Source organism: Corythoichthys intestinalis, chromosome 16, assembly GCF_030265065.1.
Source record: "Corythoichthys intestinalis isolate RoL2023-P3 chromosome 16, ASM3026506v1, whole genome shotgun sequence".
NCBI lineage: Eukaryota > Metazoa > Chordata > Actinopteri > Syngnathiformes > Syngnathidae > Corythoichthys > Corythoichthys intestinalis.
In genome coordinates this window covers 20,998,142-21,018,376 of record NC_080410.1, presented here as the reverse complement: position 1 = coordinate 21,018,376, position 20,235 = coordinate 20,998,142, and the positions used below count along the sequence as shown (strand labels likewise).

At 40.0% G+C, this 20,235-nt stretch overlaps 1 protein-coding gene across 2 annotated transcripts in view; it reads right to left on the bottom strand.

Moving 5' to 3' along the window:
- cacna1ia (calcium voltage-gated channel subunit alpha1 Ia) overlaps positions 1 to 20,235 on the bottom strand; it is a 284,448-nt gene that overhangs the window by 102,009 nt on the left and 162,204 nt on the right. For both annotated transcript variants that reach the window (XM_057860633.1, XM_057860634.1), the window contains exons 4-6: positions 16,465 to 16,598; positions 7,962 to 8,059; positions 1,330 to 1,489 (exon numbers count right to left, since the gene is read on the bottom strand). In XM_057860633.1, the coding sequence (XP_057716616.1) occupies positions 1,330 to 1,489; positions 7,962 to 8,059; positions 16,465 to 16,598 (392 nt within the window). The remainder of the gene's footprint in view (positions 1 to 1,329; positions 1,490 to 7,961; positions 8,060 to 16,464; positions 16,599 to 20,235) is intronic.

Genomic DNA, 20,235 nt, shown 5'->3' with positions numbered 1-20,235 from the left:
GTCTGGTGTACCAGGCAAGGGGTAAGGGTAGAAAAATAGAAATGGGATTGGGCCTTCCTCTCGTGCCCCCCTGCGGTGCATCAAAAATGGCCCCATTTAGAAAACAAAGGCTACACTCTGTCCCACAGTGGGACAGTCTTGGGGGTGATCCCAGAATGTCCCAAAAAGGGACACCATTGGTAATACAGTATTAGGGAGCACCAAAACCCATTGGACTAACGTCCCAAAAAGGGACACCATCGGTAAGGGTTAGGAAGCACCAAAACCCATGGGTCTTCTAGTGAATGTCCCAAAAATGGACACCCATGGGTCGCATCCCCTCTATTATTTTCTGCTCTTGTGTTCAGTCTTGTATTCCGCAGTCACGGACCGCAACAGATTTGTTGTATAGTGATGAGCATGTCTAATTTATAGTCCTAATGTTTTGGATTTGAGTCCTGCCTTGGGCCTGTTTGAAGTCTGTATGAACAGTGCTTGTGTAGGCTTTTACTTGGTATCCCAAAGGCTGAGTTATGCTTCTGCGGCAGACCTACGCTGACAAGGCAGACCCGATTTACGACACTTTGCCGTAGCCTGACGTGGATCTCCAAAATTTTCTGACGCCGCGTCACGCCAACACGTGGAGACGTTACGCAAATGGACTGTGATTGGTCCGCTCAGACTGTTGTTTCCGATTCAGCACGAAATCACCGCCATTTTCAAATATGGTTGTGCTACACGCAAAAATGGACCAAGCCGACGAGAGTATCATCGAAAAGGTCCTCAAGTACCACAACCTCTACAATGTCTCGTCAAGACATTATAAAGATTGCCAAATGGCAAACAAAAAAACTCAGTTGGCATTATTGTGTAACCGGAAGAAAACTATCGGAAACCGTACAAACACAACGCCACACCTCTCTATTGGCTTGACGGTGAATTACAGAGCAACACGTTTCCTTGCCACAGAATTATCGAACGCTCACTGACGCCATCCTTGTTACGCCGTCGCGACAACGCAGAAGCATAACTCAGGCTTAACCCTCCCACATTAAAAAACATTACATGTTAGGTTAATCAAAGAGTCTAAATTGCCCAAGTGTGAATGGTTGTTGCGCTGTGATTGATGAGCAACCATTCCAGGCTGTATCCAATCTCTTAACCGTACTAGGTAGAATATATAAAGTCCTGATAATTAAGCCAGCACACATTTAAAAATATAAAATATATACCGTATATATCAGTGTGTGGTGCATATAAAAGGTTGAGAATTGGATTAGATGTGACGAATATGCCTTGCATTTCTCTACTCAATTTGAAATGGGAATTGGAAAGTGAGGTTTAACTTACAGGGTAAAATTCTCCTCCAGGTAACAGCGGTTCCTCAGCAGCCCGGCCCACAGCTGCACACCAATGATTCCAAAGATGAAGAAAACAAAGAAACATAGTAGGAGCACGTTGCCCAACATGGGTAGAGTGTCCAACAGCAGATTGACCAGGATACGCATACCTGCAGGTAAATTACATAAACATACAAAAGGATAAAAACTTACAAACTGTAACACATATGTAATGAAAAAGCATTGTTTATGGACAAAAGCTGCACCACATCTCCATGTAAACATAATTTAGGTAAATTGAGTAATAGCCTTCTCTACTGGGCCTAAACAATCAGAAACATATTGTAATAATGTATTAAAGTACATCACTATTTTATTCACGTCATTTCCTAGCGTTCTCTTGACTGCATTGCTAGTACTGTTTGTTTTAGTCTAGTCAGATTTTAGCCTCAATTATATATTATATAATATTTTGCTGGAGATATTTCAAAGCACAGGGAAATATGGCATGTACAGCCTCTGCACCGAAATAGAGTCATGGGGGTTCAGTAGTGAGAGATAACAGCTTCTCCAGAGGAGGCGGTATACATCAGACAAACACTGTGTGAGATGGAAATAGTAAAAAAAAAAGAAAAAAAAAATTGGCAGAGTGAGAACATCGGAAATACAAGCAACATCCAAAATGCTTCCTAAATAAAAAGAAGCCAGCTTTTCTCGTGACTAGAGGGCGCTTAATGAGATACAAACACATTCCCTGCCAAAATTATGACCTCATCCCCTGTGGATGAGTTGTCCTGCAGTGATGACATGTTGAAATGTGATTAGTGGCATCTGATGACAGCGGGTCGCACTGACAGGAGAAAGAGGTGAAACCCACTGATGAGATCAAAGCCATCACATACAAGCACCTGATGTGCATGTGTGTTACTTGTTGTACAAATGCTGAGAGGACACAAAACGCTGAGGGTTTTTCGTGTGGTTAAGATTCATTATGTTCATAGTTGAAATATCCATGTATATACATCCATATAAAACTTTAAAAGTGAACTTTATTTGACCTGTAAAGGTAACAGCACATCTTTAATTCTTTTAGGAAATTTCACCTAAAAGCTGACTATCGTGTATCTGTATATACAGTATATAACTTTTTGTGTTAGTAGTAGGCGTGTGCCGGTTACAGGTTTCAAGGTTTAACGTGGTATGAAAATGTCATGGTTTCAAAACCACCAGAATTTTCCGTCATACAGTATTAGCTATTTTTTATGTCCCAAAAATGCAGCGAGAAATGGCTTGGAGCGGCAGCGCTCACCCATCCCCCCCGTTTTTTGCTTTGTGTGTCGGTGACACTGCTGTCGCTGTCAATGCTACACCTGAGCTTTTTCAAAACCCCCTCAAAAAAGCCTGGTCTAGTATGGGAGTATTCCAGCTACTGAAAAGAAACATAAGGCCGCAGCTTAGAGGAGGAAGGACAGCCGACGTGCAGGCAACACCTCCAACATGATTCCACATTTACATGACCATCATCCGCCACTTTACACAAAATGTAAGGTAAGTAAACGTTGTCATGAATGTTTCCCACCAGCTACGAGTGTTCACGCTAGAGTGTTTTGTGTGTCTAGCGATGGTAAAACAATACTATAACGTAAACTTGTTAACAAGGCTGTTAACGTGGCTAGTTAGCAAACTAAACATCAAATCAAAATAACATTTTCATAACACAACCTGTGGTGTTTTTTCTCTCTGGCAACTTTCAGTGTTGAGAGAGGGTGTGTGTGTATAATGTGTAAATAATGATACGAGTCATACACACACATCTTTTGCTCTCACTCTCCATTAATATTAGCCCAGAAAATGTGAACATACTCACATTCCTGCATCATAACTTGGACTGAGAGAGAAATATGTAGAAAATGAGATTTATAAAATTCTGTTGAGAAGTGTTTTTACTTTTTTTTATGGAAAATAATAATTTTGTTCCAATGTTTAGCAACTTGAGCTGTCGCTGTGGGTTTAGTGTATAAATTGTATTTAAATTAAAATATTTCAGTATTTTTTTATTTTGTTTTAACATCATATTCATGTTGATGTTCCAATCTGCAAATATGTTGTGAAAAAAAAATCCTGTTTAATGGAAAAAAAATGTTAAAACATTTTAGAGCTTATAATTGTAATACTGTTATACCGTGAAACCACAGTATTTTTTATTTTAGGTTATCATACAGTCAAAATCCCATACCGGCACATGCCTTGTCAATAGTGTGTGCTTGTGTTTTTTAGGGCCGTGCTGTGATTAGTCAGTAACAGCTGAACAGTAGGCTAATATGTCATCAAGACAATATTGCATTTATTCTGATGAAGTGATGATTGACAGCAGGTGAGAAGCTGAGAAAAGAGACAAGGCTGGGAATGACTCAAAAGTTGATAACATTTAGAGCAGACACCTGATAGAAGCATTAAGACGTCAACAGGGAATACACATTATTAAACTACTTGGAAAGCTGATCCCCAAAATTCCTTAATAACTAAGATATTATCCCAAACAGATTATGGCACACTGGGATTCATTAAGACATTAGGCACTAGTCATGCAGTGTGTAACAAGACATGAAGGCTGTGGTTGCTGATTTGATCAAACAGACATGTTGTAAATGACATATGGCGTGACAATAATGTATTAGTTTTAAAGTATCACAACACTGTCATCACTAATTTTCTCATCAAATGCAGAACATAAGTGTTGCTTGGTGTGAATCGGGGTGTGTAGGTGTTTTTTTTGTGTGTGTGTGTGTGTGTGTGAGCTTGTGTCTCTGGTGGCATCTTGAGGCAAGTTAAAATGTGTTTGTTACCAAGGGGCCTTGTCATTAGACCAAAGTTCCATTAGTACTAATTGGCTGAGGAGAGGGCACGATTGAGAGATGGTGAACTAGAATGAGGAATGGCCTGAAGGAGCACTATGAAGTTAGACAAGAAGAGAGAAACGTAACAAAACGTGTTGAAGCAACATTGTAACAAGAGTATTAAGCAGAAAACCCGGCATTTTCTGTTTTAGTTCACATTGTACATCCCTTTCCAAAGTGACAATACCAAGAGGCCCTGTTTACACGACGCTCCGACCGAAACAACAGAAAACAACTCATTACAGGTTTGTGTGCACACGACAATGATCTTCGTTTGAATGACGCCGCAATTCTGCATGGAAACGATGTAGTATTCATGCCATGCAATAGGGGGCAGTGCATTTTTACAACATCGCGGCTGACGCACACACTTTCTTGAAAACATCCTCTGCAGCTCAGGTTACATGTGCAGTGATTGTTTTTTCATACTTCTTGCAGCAAAATGGTCATGGCAACCTTGCGGCTTTCTGTTTGGACAGACGGAGAGTTAGAACAACTACTTTGCGTTATACTGGACTACAAAATGTCGAAATATTAACGTAACGTAGACTGGGACCCAAGCTAATCTAATTGCACAAACATCCACAAAGGGCACTTGAGTTCTTTATTCTTACACTAGTTGTAAGTTCAGTGATACTTTTGTCTTTACGTGGTGTTACGCGCCACTGTCAGCGGCGTTGAGTTAAGTTAGTGTAACGAGTGCATGCAGGACCTCCCTCCCGCTGCCTTCAAGAGACTGCACTGGCAGCTAAATCTACTAGCCTGGGCTTTTGTCTAGGTTAGCGTGCTCGCCTGCCGTGCTGGATGCGTTGTGCGGCGTGGGTACGAGTCCTGACCTAGACGAGGGGGACGGCTCATGTCGTGTGGCACGGCTCCATGCAGACCGGTTCCATTGGTGCCGTGACCCGGATCGGCAGTGAAGGTTTCGGGGGGTGAGTGTAACGGGTGCACAAGGGTCTGTTGTGTGCGGTGCATAGAAACCTCCTTCCTGATGCCTCCAAGAGCGTGTGCTGGCAGTTAAAGCTGCTAGCATGGGCTTTTGGCTAAGTGGTTAGCACGCTTGCCTGCTTTGCCGGACGCCTCGTGCGGTGCGGGTACGAGCCCTGACCTAGACAAGGGGGTCTGATCTTGTCATGCGGCGCGGCTACACGCAGACCGGTTACGTTACTTCACATCCTGTTTTATTTTGGTGGGTTCCTTTTTGTTACTCTGTGTACACCTTGTCAGTCTTGTCTTTCCTTCTTCTTAATCACCTGAGTGCCCACACCTATGCATCATTAGCCCTAGTCTTTATATTCCCCTCTTATTCCTTGTCTTGTGTCAATGCGTCATTCTTTTGAGAAAAGATGCAGAAGCCAAACACTGTCTTCAGTTAAGTTTGTTCTTGTCATGTTTTTTGTTCCAACTATACTAGTACATTGCCGAAGATCTTTTGTTGTTACTTTGTTTTCTGATAGACTTTGAAGCTGGCCTGTTTTACATGCCAGGAAAATAAAAATATCATTGGAACCTGGATCTCTTTCGTTGTCTAATGCATTTGAGCATAGATGTGTGTGCCCCCCACCGAGACACTTGGCATTTAGTCGGCCGTTTACATGATGATGCTGCAACACCAAGACGCAACAATTGTGTTGCGGATTTGCCTGTTCTTTACATAGTGATGGCAAAAACGGAAGGCAAAGACACAGACTTTTCGTTCCGGCCTCCAAAGCGGAATGATTCGATTGTGGGGATTGCTCCACTATATGGAACGGTCTTGCTCCGATGACTTCAGCACTTGCACACGTTACTTTGGCCGTGCGCAGTCGCTGCTAGTAAACATTCAAAATGGCAAACATGGCGGATCAACGCCTTTAATTTACCTTTTTTTTTTTCCTTTATGAATATGCATAATTTAAATATAAATACATAATTTTAAATTTAAATGGATTTGATTGTCGCGTTTTTGTGCTTTTTAAAGCAAAAAATAATAATAATAATAATGCATGGACTCCATTGCTTTGAGTTTTTATTTTAAATGTTTTAATGACAATGTCATACAATCATTTAAACTTGTAAAGAACAGCAAACGTACGAGAAATGTAAGATAAAAAATTTAAATATGCTGAAAAAAACATTAATAAAACTGCAAAAATAAAACTGGGGGAGGGGGCACTGCGTCGAGTGGATGAGTGTATTATCTTCCGAGCTGAGGAAGTTGTTGTAAAGGAAGTGCATCACTGGCCGTCGCTTTGCACTGCCCTCTAGGGCGCGGCATGAATACATCGTTTTCACGCGGAATTGCCACATTGTTCGAATGGAGACTGAACCAAGACAGAACCATGTAAATGCAATCATGATATTTGTCGTATTCTTGGAGCGTCATCTTGTAAACCGCCCTTAAGAGTGTTTGTGTATGTGTTAAAAGGAGAATAAAAGTTGCAAGTACAGACGCCCATCTTGAAATATAAGTACCTTTTTTAGCTATTCACCAAAAGCTTGTGTTGTTTTTTATTTTAGTTCCATCTCATAACAATTTATTCAATGAAAGAAACCCAACACACTCCCTCGCATACATGGATGGGCGAGTGAGTGCACTGCAAGGGACAACAGTATTATCTGACAATTTGTCAGAGAGTTACAAATTGAGGTGTGGGTGGGGTGAGGTTTCACACACGCACTCTGGATGTTCCTGGGCAAAGCAGCAATAAAAAAAAAAGAGGAACAAATTGCCTGAAACACATCTGCCTCCTCACCTCTAATGTGGTCAAAACTAGAGGACGGAATCAGGTACTGCAAAGTAATTACACACAGGGTCACTTGTAACACACCACATCCAATTGCCACGCATTGAAATTTAGTAATTTATGCATAGATATTAAAAAAAAAAAAAACACATAAACTTTAAACCCCAAAGCATTCGCACAACTCGAAAAGTATTGGATAAATAATTATACAGTAATATTTTTGTGATGTGCTGTTTGGTTCCTAAATTTTGACTGTTATGACCTTAATAGTTATGAGGTAGTATACTGCAGTGTTTGCAGTGTACATATGTACCGTATCTGCTACATGAAGATTCACAGGTTCTAGTCCATAGCTCAAAGGTTCTGAATTAAACCATTACTGCAGACAAACAAAAATATGAAGTTATGAAGCATTAACAGCAAACTGGTACTGTATTATCAGCCACATTTGTAGCAGTTGATGCTTAAAAACTGCGTTTACCTTCTCACAGAACAATTGTCTGATCTGAGATTTACAACGCAAAGAATGCATTTTTTTGTCTATGCTTTAAGAAAATAGACAATTCCTCTGAAGATACAACATCTAAAATATAAAAACTAACCTTAACTCGACTTTGCTAACCTTAAGTCGACTTCTGTTCAAAGTACAAATTTGATACTCTATGCACGTTTGGTAGTAACCACGATTCAGAGAGATTTGTTCAAATTGCAATAAGGCACATCATAAAGTCTGCCTGCCTCAAAGTTTTAGATTAAAGTAGAGCACTCATAATGTGATCAATAAAAGAGCATTAACTGATTTGATGAAGCTATGACTCAAGGTCTGGCCAGGGTTTGTTATTAAGGATAGCATGAATGTTTAATGATCCCTTGGAGAACAGGTGGCATGGCAACAAAGACATAATGCATATAAATTTCATGATGATGCAGAATAGCGTACAGTATATACAAACACTGTATATTACCAAGGCACACTCAGGGTTAAATGACAAAAAAACTGCGCGAGTAGCTGTCCTTACTTGGCACTCTGTTGATGGCTTTCAAGGGACGAAGCACACGCACAGTCCTAATGGCTGACAGGTTGATGTTCTGTAGGTCCAGAGAGTATTCTACCATGCTGAAGATAAAAAAATAAAAAAAAACAAATAGGTGAGAATATGAGGAGCACTTTAATCTTTCTTTTTAAAAAGATGCCAAACAGGCAAGCATAGCTCCAGGTGGACCAAAAATCCCTGGTTGGGATTTAGCATCAATGGTCATTCTTTTGATCTAATCTCACCTGTCCCAGCAGTGTGGAGCAATCCAGAGGCAAGGGGAGGTAATTGCATGATAGCGGGGTGGGGAGCAGAATCAGAGAAGGAAAAGAGAAGGCTTCATATTCCAAATGTTGCCTGCAGGACGCTGTGGCTCACTTAAAGGCTGGCATCTGTTAGCAAGTTTCCACAGTATGGCTAAACTGTTTGTGCGCCCAAAGCCAAAACACTTCTAGAGGAAAATGTTAGATGGGTATTAATGTGTATGTGTTTGTAACACAGTGGAATTGCAGGACAAGAAGTCACACATGATTCCTCCCAGTTAAAATCTGTGTGGTTATCTGTCTCTATTCACTGAGATTATTTGGCGACTAGTTGAGGGAATTTCAGACAACAACTCTCTATGAGAATCCTAGGTACTGGTGTATAACACATACAGTATACATACTTTCAATAAAATATATTTTAAACAGATTCACCACATAAAGTTTCACAACATATATACCGTAATTTTTCGGCCTGTAAGTTGCACCTGACTATAAAACGCCATCCACCAAATTTGACACGAAAATTATACTGTAGATCATAGATAAGTCGCACTAGACTATAAGCCGCAGCTGACCTCACTGTTTTATGGGATATTTACACCAAAAGATATTAACCGGTAACACTTCATATCATAGGGGCATCATCACTGTCAGAAGATCAATTAGCCATCCATTAGCTGCAAAGCTTCATTGCTTCAAGAAGCTTCATTTATCCATCACTGCTACCTTGGGGGAGGCAGTCAACCTCTGCTACCACCTACTGTAAACACTGTTGTCATCCAACATGCCTCCTAGCATGCATTGCAGCATTACAGATGTAAAAGACAATCAAAATTCATGTTCTGTGCTAATTATTTCTTCAGTTACTGTTCTAGTTGCTTCATTAATTGCAAGTTATGGTGTTTGGGATCACTTTGACAGTGGTGCCATAAGACTGTCATAAGACAATCATAATTATAACATGACACTGTCTTGAGCGTTAATAAATGCTTTTAACAAATGTTATTTAAAGTTAACCGGCAAATTATCTCACACTTTTGAATGGATGTAAAGATCCGAGCTGGACCTAAATGGAGTTGGTGGCATAATTTGCCGGCTGACACATAACGATATCTGTCATAAGCATTCAGTAATGCCCATGATACTGTCAAATAAAGCGTTACCTATTCACCCAAATAAATCAATAAATAAGCCACACTGGACTATAAGCCGCAAGATTCAAAACGAGGGAAAAAGTAGTGGCTTATACTCCAAAGATTACGGTGTATATACTGGATGTCTGTAAATGTATAGCTTGTTAGCAACATTAGGTCAACTGAGTCCTACTTATTCTGAAAGTACAAGCACATTTTTGATTGCATGTAACATGAGTGACATTGTGGCACTGTTGTTCACTGGCCATCCAAAAGTGGCTGACTAGTTGCCGAAACACCTGCGACCATTCAATTGGATTCCGACCTGTCAGTTGGTGTATGGTGGGCCTTTTGCGTATTTTTGCAGAATATTGTTTTGCCTGGGGCTACAACAGTGCTGAGGCAGCATGACACCCAGACTCTAACACCCAGGCTAATCCTACTGTACATCTACAGTCTTTACAACATACAGCAACCTGCTTCTAACAAAAATTAAGTTTTCACGTCAGCAGTAATTCATCAACTCGACAGCAGCTCACACTTGAGGAGGAGCGCTTGCAACAAGGGTTGCACTGCTGTAGCCCACAGCTGACAGACAGCAGCTCAAGCTACTAATTGTATCCCCCAGCAAGCAACAAGACCACATACAAGAGCATTTGCGTTCTTGCTGCTCCACTCATTGCAGTTTTCAAACGTTCAGGGAATATTTTGTAGGGTAATTTCATTCATTAATTTGTTTTATTATACTGTTTACATTTTGTTTTGTTTCAAGTTGTATTTATATACAGTGCTTATTGCAGCTGCTATGGAAATACAATTGAACTAAAGGCTGAGTTATGCTTGCGCGGCAGACCTACACCGCCAAGGCAGACCCGATTTACGACCCTTCGCCGTAGCCTGACGTGCATCTCCACAATTTTTTGACTGGTCGACCCATCAACGCTTGGTGACGTGACGCAAATGGACTGTGATTGGTCCGCTCAGACTGTTGTTTCCGGTTCAGAAATCACGCCATTTCCAAACATTGTTTAGCTACATAGAAAAATGGACCAAGCCGACGAGAGTATCATCGAAGAGCAAGTACAACAACTTCTACAATTCATGACATTATACAGATTGCCAAATGGCAAGGTCAACGATTGCATACAAAAAAAAAAAAAAAAAATGAAAGAACCACCGAGACAACTATGTGTGTGTTCGAAAGCGAATGGCCACCCGAAGTGGTGACACAGTTGGCTATGTTTGCTGTGAGTCTGTGACTTTTTCACATTTCACACTTCTAGTATATGAAGAATGAAGCACAGGTTTGGTGTCAAAAGAGTTGTTTTGATCCTTAATTTTCAACAACAGTTCACATACTTGATATATCATCACTCATTGAGAGTGCCTTGGTGCTTTTATGATAACGGATGGGGCGAAGAAGGAGAGGAGTCGATGATGCCTTTCCCCACTTTATTGTGGCAACAATAAAAATAAATAACAAAATAATAGCGGGCTGCCGCTACATGCGACCGTTAACTTTCGCTTTCTCCCATTCTTTCCACTTGCTTCCCGCTATGTCACCGCTCTCCAGTCTGATCGCCTCTTAAAGACCAAATGTGAAGTAAGGTTGGCCAACCATGTTTTTGAATAATATCAATGGCTAAACAATTATAAGCACATTTTCGTTATTTTTTTTTAACACAACCCTTCCAGATTCATTGTTTAACTCATAGCAACGCCCTTGACGACGAAAATGCTTTTCTTCGACAATCTTCGGAAATTACGTCACACAGAGAACTGTGAGGGAAGTCCGCCATAGAACAGTATTGTTGCATTGCTTCTCGGTAAGATGCCACGGCGGTGTGTGGTGATGTATTCTTTTAAATTTAAAGAAAAGTGTATGAGTGGCCAAAGGATAGCAGGGCATGTAAATGGACATCTTTCGTTCGCATGAAGCGAATGAATTTCATGCCATCATTGAGTCGTGTCCTCTGCTACAAACACTTCGAAGATGCCTGCTTCCTCAACCGGTCTGCTTATGATCAAGGATTTGCAAAAAAGTAAGTGTGATTTTTGGATAGATGACTGATGACTTTGTCAAAGCAGAACTGCCAACTGTTGTGGAATGAACAGTAGTAGGTAACAACGTTAGCTGAAAGGTAACTTGAGGCAAAACCCCGATCATGTTGTGGAATGAACAGTAGAAGCTAAATCGTGGCAATCCCCAATCATAGTTGTATTGAGTTCATTTTGCCTACACTTATAAATTCGTCAAAACTTTTCTTTTATCCCAGGCAATAGTAGGTGGTTTATTTACCTGACATGCTTCAAATCATAAAGATAATAACAGCCTATATCTTACTAATCTTGTAATCTCGATGGGTCTTGTCTCCATTCCACGTCAGGTAGTCTGGGCACATTGTTTGCATCCTGGTTAGCGTCTGGCTAATACATGTACGGTCCAACATAAAATTCCAACCTCCTCCTCTTCCTCCAACTCTTCAAGAACTTGGATCTCCCCACTTGCGCTCGATCTATCGCTTATATCGCTGTTTGAATCATTGTTTGAAGGGCTTTGTATGGCGGCCGTATGGAGCGCTGCCATCGCTGTTCTCGGTGTGACGTGTCACTTCCCAGTTCGTCCCCTTTCAGGCTCAAACTTTGAAAACGCGATTATTTTGTCAAATATAAAACATATACATTATTTTTTCATGCTTTATTTGCTGGACAATGTTTAATTACTTTAATTGTGACCCTATTTGGCATTTTATGAAATTACTTCACATTTGGTCTTTAAAGGATTCGCGCTTAGTTATGGACATTACAGTATGATCAACATTTGTTGTTCAATGTTGACGAGCTGAAGATCCACATTCAAGCGTTCCATCTCCATTGGTTATTGTGCAACCGGACGAAAACTAGAGGAGGTCGACAAGAGTCCCCCCAAACCGTACAAACACAACGCCTCAACCCTCTAGGGCTTGGCGGTGAATTACAGAGCAACGCATTCCCTTGCCGCAGAACTATCGAATGCTCATTGACGGCGTAGTAGCTACGTCGTCACCGCAACGCAGAAGCCTAACTGAGGCTTACGTTGAGTTGAGTGCCAAATCCCGATTTGATCACAACTGAGCTTTATATTGATATTAACATATATGCTTGTTATATCTTTGCAGATGGTCTGTCTTTCTAAAGTATTGATTAATTCCACTTTCAATGACAAGTCTTGAACATGATGAAGCTTCCATCAAATTTCTCGTCTTCATCTACAACAATAATTACCCATCTTTAATCACCTCTGCTGATAAGGCGACTGATTATCAGAGTTAGACTTTATTATTAGCATCTGAATTGCTCCCTGTGTGCTGAGAGTGTGTCGGTTCATGTCCCAATGTTGTGCTAAAACTTTACACTGCATGTGACACTGCAGCTTGATGGAAATGTCACAGACTAAAGAAGAGCTAAAGTGTTGTTTTGGGGCCAACATATCCCACCCACCTCAAATACAATCATATCTGTGCCGCACTCATTTATTGTGGGTAGCTGAGATTATGAGCAAGGGCTACAACGTCAAAAGGGAAATGTTGAACCAAGAACTCCATACTTGCCTTCTCGTATTGAGCCTAATGGCACATAAGACTTGGTGTTTTATGCCACCCAGATGAATTATGCTCATGACACAATATGATACGCCAGCAAAACTATTCACAATTGCACAGATTAGTAATCCCACTGCATCTGGGGGATTTTTGGATAAATGAAAGAGAGTAGCTGTGCCTCATGAGTGTAGAAGTCTATTGTCCTTATGCGCGCATGTAAAGTGTGTGCACATAGCGGACATTAGAGACATGTCTTTTCCGGTACACATCAATTAGGCCACAAGGTTTTAGAGAGTAATTAGTGGCTTGCCTAAAGCCATGTCATGCATAGGTATGCATACTTTTATTAAATATTGTTTGTGTATGTTCATCATAAGCCTCTGGAGAAACCTCCGGTGGGAAAGACCAAGTAAGAAGACACAGCTTTGAAAGAGAAGAAGACTTAGGACACAAAATGTCAAAGCTGCAGGGATTTAACTGTCAAATTAACGATCAGCTTGCATCAAGTTTCCATTAAAGTTGATCTTCCCACATGAAGAAAGCATTTTTCTTGCATCATTTGCATATTTATTTATTATATATTTGCATATATTTTTTTGCTAAAACACCAATTGTGAACGCTTCTAACATCAAATTCCTAAATATGTCATGTACTGTACGTGGTAATATATTTTAATGAAGAAGCTTGGTCTATGCCCATAAAAATTACTATAGATAATATTTCTGAAGACTGACAGCCTAAATCTTGTAGTACATAAATAACAAAATGAAACAAATTAAATAGGGTATTAAAAAACTTTCAAGAAGGAGTCATATTTGACCAAGATGTGATTTTCAGACTATGAGCAAAAGATCCATTGCACAGTAATTTAGTAGACTTGCAAGAATATACACAGGGAATAAATGAGCGTGAGAACTACCTGAGAGTATACATGTACAGTATATATTAAAATAGAAATTTCAATGCAATCCCTAATTTTTTCTCCCTGATTCTCATAACTAGGGAAATGAACTGGGCCAGTTTAAGTGATAGCTTTGAATATAAAACACCTATTAAATATTGTACATCATGTGGTAAACTAAGGAAGAAAAAGAAAAAAGGTTATGGCAGGGGTGCGAGATGGTAACCTAGAGTAAAAGAGCTAATATCAGACTGTTGACTGAGATTTGGCCTGCACCACTGGTACTGCCCACAGTAATTAACCCAGACACTAATCTAAAGGATGTGTGGAAGTGGAATTAAAGTAGAGGCAGTTATACAAAAACACCTCCCGCCACGAGCATAGACACATTCATATCAAACAAAAACAGCTTTAGATGACAAACTAGCTCTGTAACTGTCCTTTACATGAGTACATTTATGTACATAGTTTTAGAAATAGTATTATTTTAAAGTCAAATAAAAACTAATATTGTTTCCCTAAACTTTATGGCACTGTCTGGTGTTAGACTGACTAATCCATCTCACTAGCATTATGCTAACTTGTGCAACTTTGACACATACAGTGGGGCAAATAAGTATTTAGTCAACCACTAATTGTGCAAGTTCTCCCACTTGAAAATATTAGAGAGGCATGTAATTGTAAACATGGGTAAACCTCTACCATGAGAGACAGAATGTGGAAAAAAAAAAAACGGAAAATCATATTGTTTGATTTTTAAAGAATTTATTTGCAAATCATGGTGGAAAATAAGTATTTGGTCAATACCAAAAGTTAATCTCAATACTTTGTTATGTACCCTTTGTTGGCAATAACGGAGGCCAAACGTTTTCTGTAACTCTTCACAAGCTTTTCAAACACTGTTGCTGGTATTTTGGCCCATTCCTCCATGCAGATCTTCTCTAGAGCAGTGATGTTTTAGGGCAGTGGGTAGGGCAACACGGACTTTCAACTCCTTCCACAGATTTTCTGAGGGGTCGAGATCTGGAGACTGGCTAGGCAACTCCAGGACCTTGAAATGCTTCTTACGAAGCCACTCCTTTGTTGCCCTGGCTGTGTGTTTGGGATCATTGTCATGCTGAAAGACCCAGCCATGTCTCATCTTAAATGCCGTTGCTGATGGAAGGAGATTTTCACTCAAAATCTCTCCATACATGGACCCATTCATTCTTTCCTTTACACAGATCAGTCGTCCTGGTCCCTTTGCAGAAAAACGGCCCCAAAGCATGATGTTTCCACCCCCATGCTTCACAGTGGGTGTGGTGTTCTTCGGATGCAATTCAGTATTCTTTCTCCTCCAAACACGAGAACCTGTGTTTCTACCAAAAAAATGTATTTGGGTTTTATCTGACCATAACAATTTCTCCCAGTCCTCTTCTGGATCATCCAAATGCTCTCTAGTGAACCGCAGACGGGCCTGGACGTGTACTTTCTTCAACAGAGGGACAAGTCTGGCAGTGCAGGATTTGAGTCCCTGGCGGCGGATTGTGTTACTGATAGTAGCCTTTGTTACTGTGGTCCCAGCTCACTGTAGGTCATTCACTAGGTCCCCCCGTGTGGTTCTGGGATTTTTGCTCTCCATTCTTGCTATCATTTTGATGCCACGGGGTGAGATCGTGCATGGAGCCCTAGATAGAGGGAGATTATCAGTGGTCTTGTATGTCTTCCATTTTCTAATAATTGCTCCCATAATTGATTTCTTTACACCAAGAGTTTTATCTATTGCAGATTCAGTCTTCCCAGCCTGGTGCAGGTCTACAATTTTGTCTCTGGTGTCCTTCGACAGCTCTTTGGTCTTGGCCATAGTGGAGTTTGGAGTGTGACTGACTGAGCTTGTGGACACGTTTCTTTTATACCGATAATGAGTTAAAACAGGTGCCATTAATACACGTAACGAGTGGAGCCTCGTTAGACCTCGTTAGACCTCGTTAGAAGAAGTGATACCTTTTTGACAGCCAGAAATCTTGCTTGTTTGTAGGTGACCAAATACTTATTTTCCACTCTAATTTGGAAATAAATTCTTTAAAAATCAAACAATGTGATTTTCTGTTTTTTCCCCACACTCTGTCTGTCATGGTTGAGGTTTACCCATGTTGACAATTACAGGCCTCTCTAATCTTATCAAGTAGGAGAACTTGCACAATTGGTGGTTGACTAAATACTTATTTGCCACACTGTATAGAGCTGTTTCCAAAGGAGATGCATCATATGCCCGCATAAACAAGTTTTGTTTCTAGACACGGATACACAAAACTCAACATTAATAAACATTTGCCCGATGATTTGCAGGTATTCTTGTTGCTTTAAAATTATATTTTGCCTCCCAGTCTGAAAAAGGGTTATGAAATATGTCATCCTAACTTTTTAAATTGTACCACTGATAATGACAAATGTATACAATATTTAAGCCTTGAATAAAATGTATGATGTTCACCCAATGTTGTGAAAGCAAAATTTTAATTACTAGAAGATTGCATTAACGCTCTTAACATGGGTCATACAGTAGTTGTTAAGAGATTTTAATCATTCTAAGTTTGCTTATTAAATTTGAGGCAAATCATGCTTACCCAGCCATGACAATGAAGAAGTCCAGCCTGTTCCAAGTGTCACCCAGGTAACAGTGACGACCAAAGATTCCAAGAGCAACCATCTTCACCACCATCTCCAATGCAAAAAAGATGTAGATGAAGGCATCAAAGGCCTATGAGAAATGGAGAGGAGTTGCAGTAAAAGTAAGGTTAACATAAATTGAAACAATATGTAAATGTGCAACATTTATCTCTGGTAAGGACAAGTATATCCTATAAACTATCAACTTTACTAACAAAATAAGGAACTATTGTACAGAAGGAAACACAAAGCTGGAAAAAGGTGAAGACTCATCCATTCATCAATAGTTGCTTAAAAAAAGCACAGGTTGTCTGTGTTCTACAGGAGAGATAATTTATCCAGAAGGCCTTTCAGCACATTTTCTGGGTCAGAAGGAAAGTGTGTCTTGATTCAGTTCTGACCTTTTTCAATTCAAAGGTCTTAAAACGACCCATGACCGATTTTCCACCTTGATAAGGCAATTTGAGGACTTTTAAAATATAGTTCACACTGGACAGAACTCTGCCAGGTGTTATCAGTGTAGTTATTTCCATCCTACTGTGCTTTAAATATTGGTGATTCTAAACTGTTTAAATTCAGAGCACACGCTGAAAATGTCCTTCATGTGTTTTGAAAATATTGGTTGTGACCAGAGGCGATTGCTCCAAGACTTCAAGGAAAGCTAAGCTTTCCCTAAAATGTCAAAAACTAAGTGATCTAATGTATACTGTTGTGTGTACATGTCATTGACAAAATACGCGATGCAACGTGCCCAACTTTTGTTCAGAATCAGCTTTGGTTCAGGTTATACTGCTTATACTCTTCTTTCATTCACGCAGCTTCACAGTCCTTTAAACCAGTGTTTTTCAACCGGTGTGTTGCGGCACACTAGATCGTCAGGTGTGCCGCGAGAAATTATCCAATATCGCTTTTTTTAAAATGTTATTTTATTTTTTTTATTTCGTCGGGCGCAGTAGCAGTAGGAAGCAAGGAGTAGTTAGAACGTTCTCAGTCGTGTGCAGATGAGCGAGGTATTGCTCGTGTTGCGTTCAAAAACTGCTCAGATTTCTGGCCATCAGCCACCTTGCTGTCCACGACAATGTGGAACCCAGCACGTCTACTGTACTTCATTTGATTACTCATCAAGTGTCGATATACACGAAAGTGTCCTTTCTATCTTCTCCAAATGCTACGACCGTCAATCCTCCAACTGTGTTTTTTGCAACACATTGTCGAGGACAGCAAGGTGGCTGATGGCTAGAAATCAGAGCAGTTCTTGAACCCGACACGAGCCAACAGCTCCATGGTGCCAAGCAAGCTTAAACATAATCTCCAAACGAAACACCTGTCGCTTCAAACTATGGATTATTTTGTTCGCCTTTGTGAAAACACAGAAAAACAGGCTACTTTTTACTTTTTACAGGCAACTTTTTTGAGAAAAACTACAAAGGTAATTGAGAAGGCCCTTGAAAGCCAGTTAGCTTGTTGCTGAACTTGTTGCTAAATCCAAAAAGTCCCACACTGTGGCAGGGACATTAATACTACCTGTCTGCAAAGTCATTGTCAGCAGCCCTAATGCGGTTAAAGACATTGCTAAAGTCTGAAGTCCCCCTGTCTGATAATTCTGAGCTTTTCAAGCCTAACTGCTATAAAAAATAGAGAGAGACTGAGAGCTGTTGAAGAAGATTCCTGCCAAGATATCGGCTTTGTATTAATCTAAACAGACTTAAGTTTCACACTGAGTAAGTATAAATACTGAGAAATTATATTATAATTAAATATACTGTACAGAAAGTAATTTTGGAACATTTTTGGTTTGTGGTGTGCCCCGAGATTTTTTTCAACATAAAAACCTGCCGTGATTCAGAAAAGGTTGAAAAACGCTGCTTCAAACAGTGCGGAATATTGTTCCATTACTCCAAAACGAGATGAGTCATTGGCTAAAGGCGGGTTTGTCCCGTCCATTGGACATTGTGCGTTTATAGAGGTCAATGGAAAGTGGGTGTGGCTTGTCTGGCTCAGACTCTCTGTTTCTCTGCATGATGATTGGATAATTTTTCTGAGGCTAAATCTCTTTTTGATTGACACCAACATGAACAAATGAGCAATCTTGTTTAACATCAGTGGAAAGAAATGTTCAATTTTCGTTCCGTTGTTGAAAGTTGAACTGGAGACTTTCCTAATCATCCAAGCAAACTTTCTATGTTAAAAATGATTAGTGAAAAATCTTGCTTCAATTTATGGTGTTTTTTTTTTCTTTGTAGCTGCTTATGTTTGGAGACTGACTTCTATCACTTTAGTTTCTTTCCCTACCGAGCAGCGGATGCCACTGAGTCCCTCACCCATCACAAAGGAATTTCAGGTTGACAAACTTAGAGCTTCCCCTCCTTGAAATACCTGTATCCACCACTGGTTGTGACTTAATTATAACAACCACTTATGGCTGTTACGCTAACACTGAACAGTTTAGCAGTGGAAACTGTCATATCAGTGTCTGATATTAAAAGAAAAAAAAAACAACAACACACACACACTTTAGGTTCGACACAAACCTGGACAAGAATAAATAGACGTAAAAATATTCAGGTCAAATATTAGTGAGGACAAAAAAAAGCCACTAAAGGATAAATGGTATGAGATTCTATTTCCAGATTTTATTGTTATACTGTACATCACAGGCTAAACCTTCAGTTGTATTTTGGGAGAAGAAAACACATTTGCAGAGGCTTTAGGCTGTACCACTGTTTGCAGCCTTACTAATGCGGTAAGTCATTCAAGGGAATCTCTTTATTTGAGTAGTGGAAGCAGTCATAGCCAGCAGGCTGCAGGATATGCCAAGTATTTGGCTTTTTGATGATGACAGTGGGGTTTCTTTATTCAGTTCCCAAGCTGTGTGGCATCCTCACACAGAACCAGTCTTTGATAAATATTTAGTGAGCAGTTTTGATTTGTGGCAGTATGTCCCATGAAAATATTGTTTTCTGACTTTTATATCTTGACCGACATATGAAAAACTCTTCACTCTCCGACGAAAGATTTGCGTTCATATCCTTGTAATCTTATAAAGCAGAAACAGTCTATTGGAGTACTCTGCATTAGATGAGGGGATTTACTAGTATAAGTGACAACATAAATTCTATAGGTTTATGGCAGTGTGCAGTCATCTTTAAAGAACAGACAAATTAATTGGAAAAGGCATGGTCTGGATATACATCGATTATTGCGATAATTTAACAAGATGCCAGCATTTGCAGTTGATATGGAGTGAACACAACATTTCTTTCAAAAAGCAGTCACTGTTGTTCCTTACTTCTATTTCAATAAATTCTTGTTTATGACCAAATTGCTGCTATTTTCACCTCCAAGCTTCTTGTACACTAAGAACAAAACTGAATTTAAGGATGTTTTCTTTTCTAAAGAATACCGATTTGTCAAATCGATTTCAGCCAGCCACAAAACGCATCATCTTGACTGAGATTAAAGACCAGTATTCCATTGAATGTAACTGCCTCACAAGGTTAACATCCTATGGCAGCAGTAAAGTTTGCTTGAGTAAGCACATCCCCAAAGAAATTAGCACTCAGCTGTCGCCAGTTATAGCGTTCTTTCTCAATATTAGGCTGCTTCTATCATCTTTACCACACAAAAAGAGGTAATATACGGGGCGGATGTAGTGAATGCAGCTTTAAGCTGCGCACATGCCCCAAGAATTGAGTTTGTGGGCTCAACAAATGGCCCCAGACCAATAC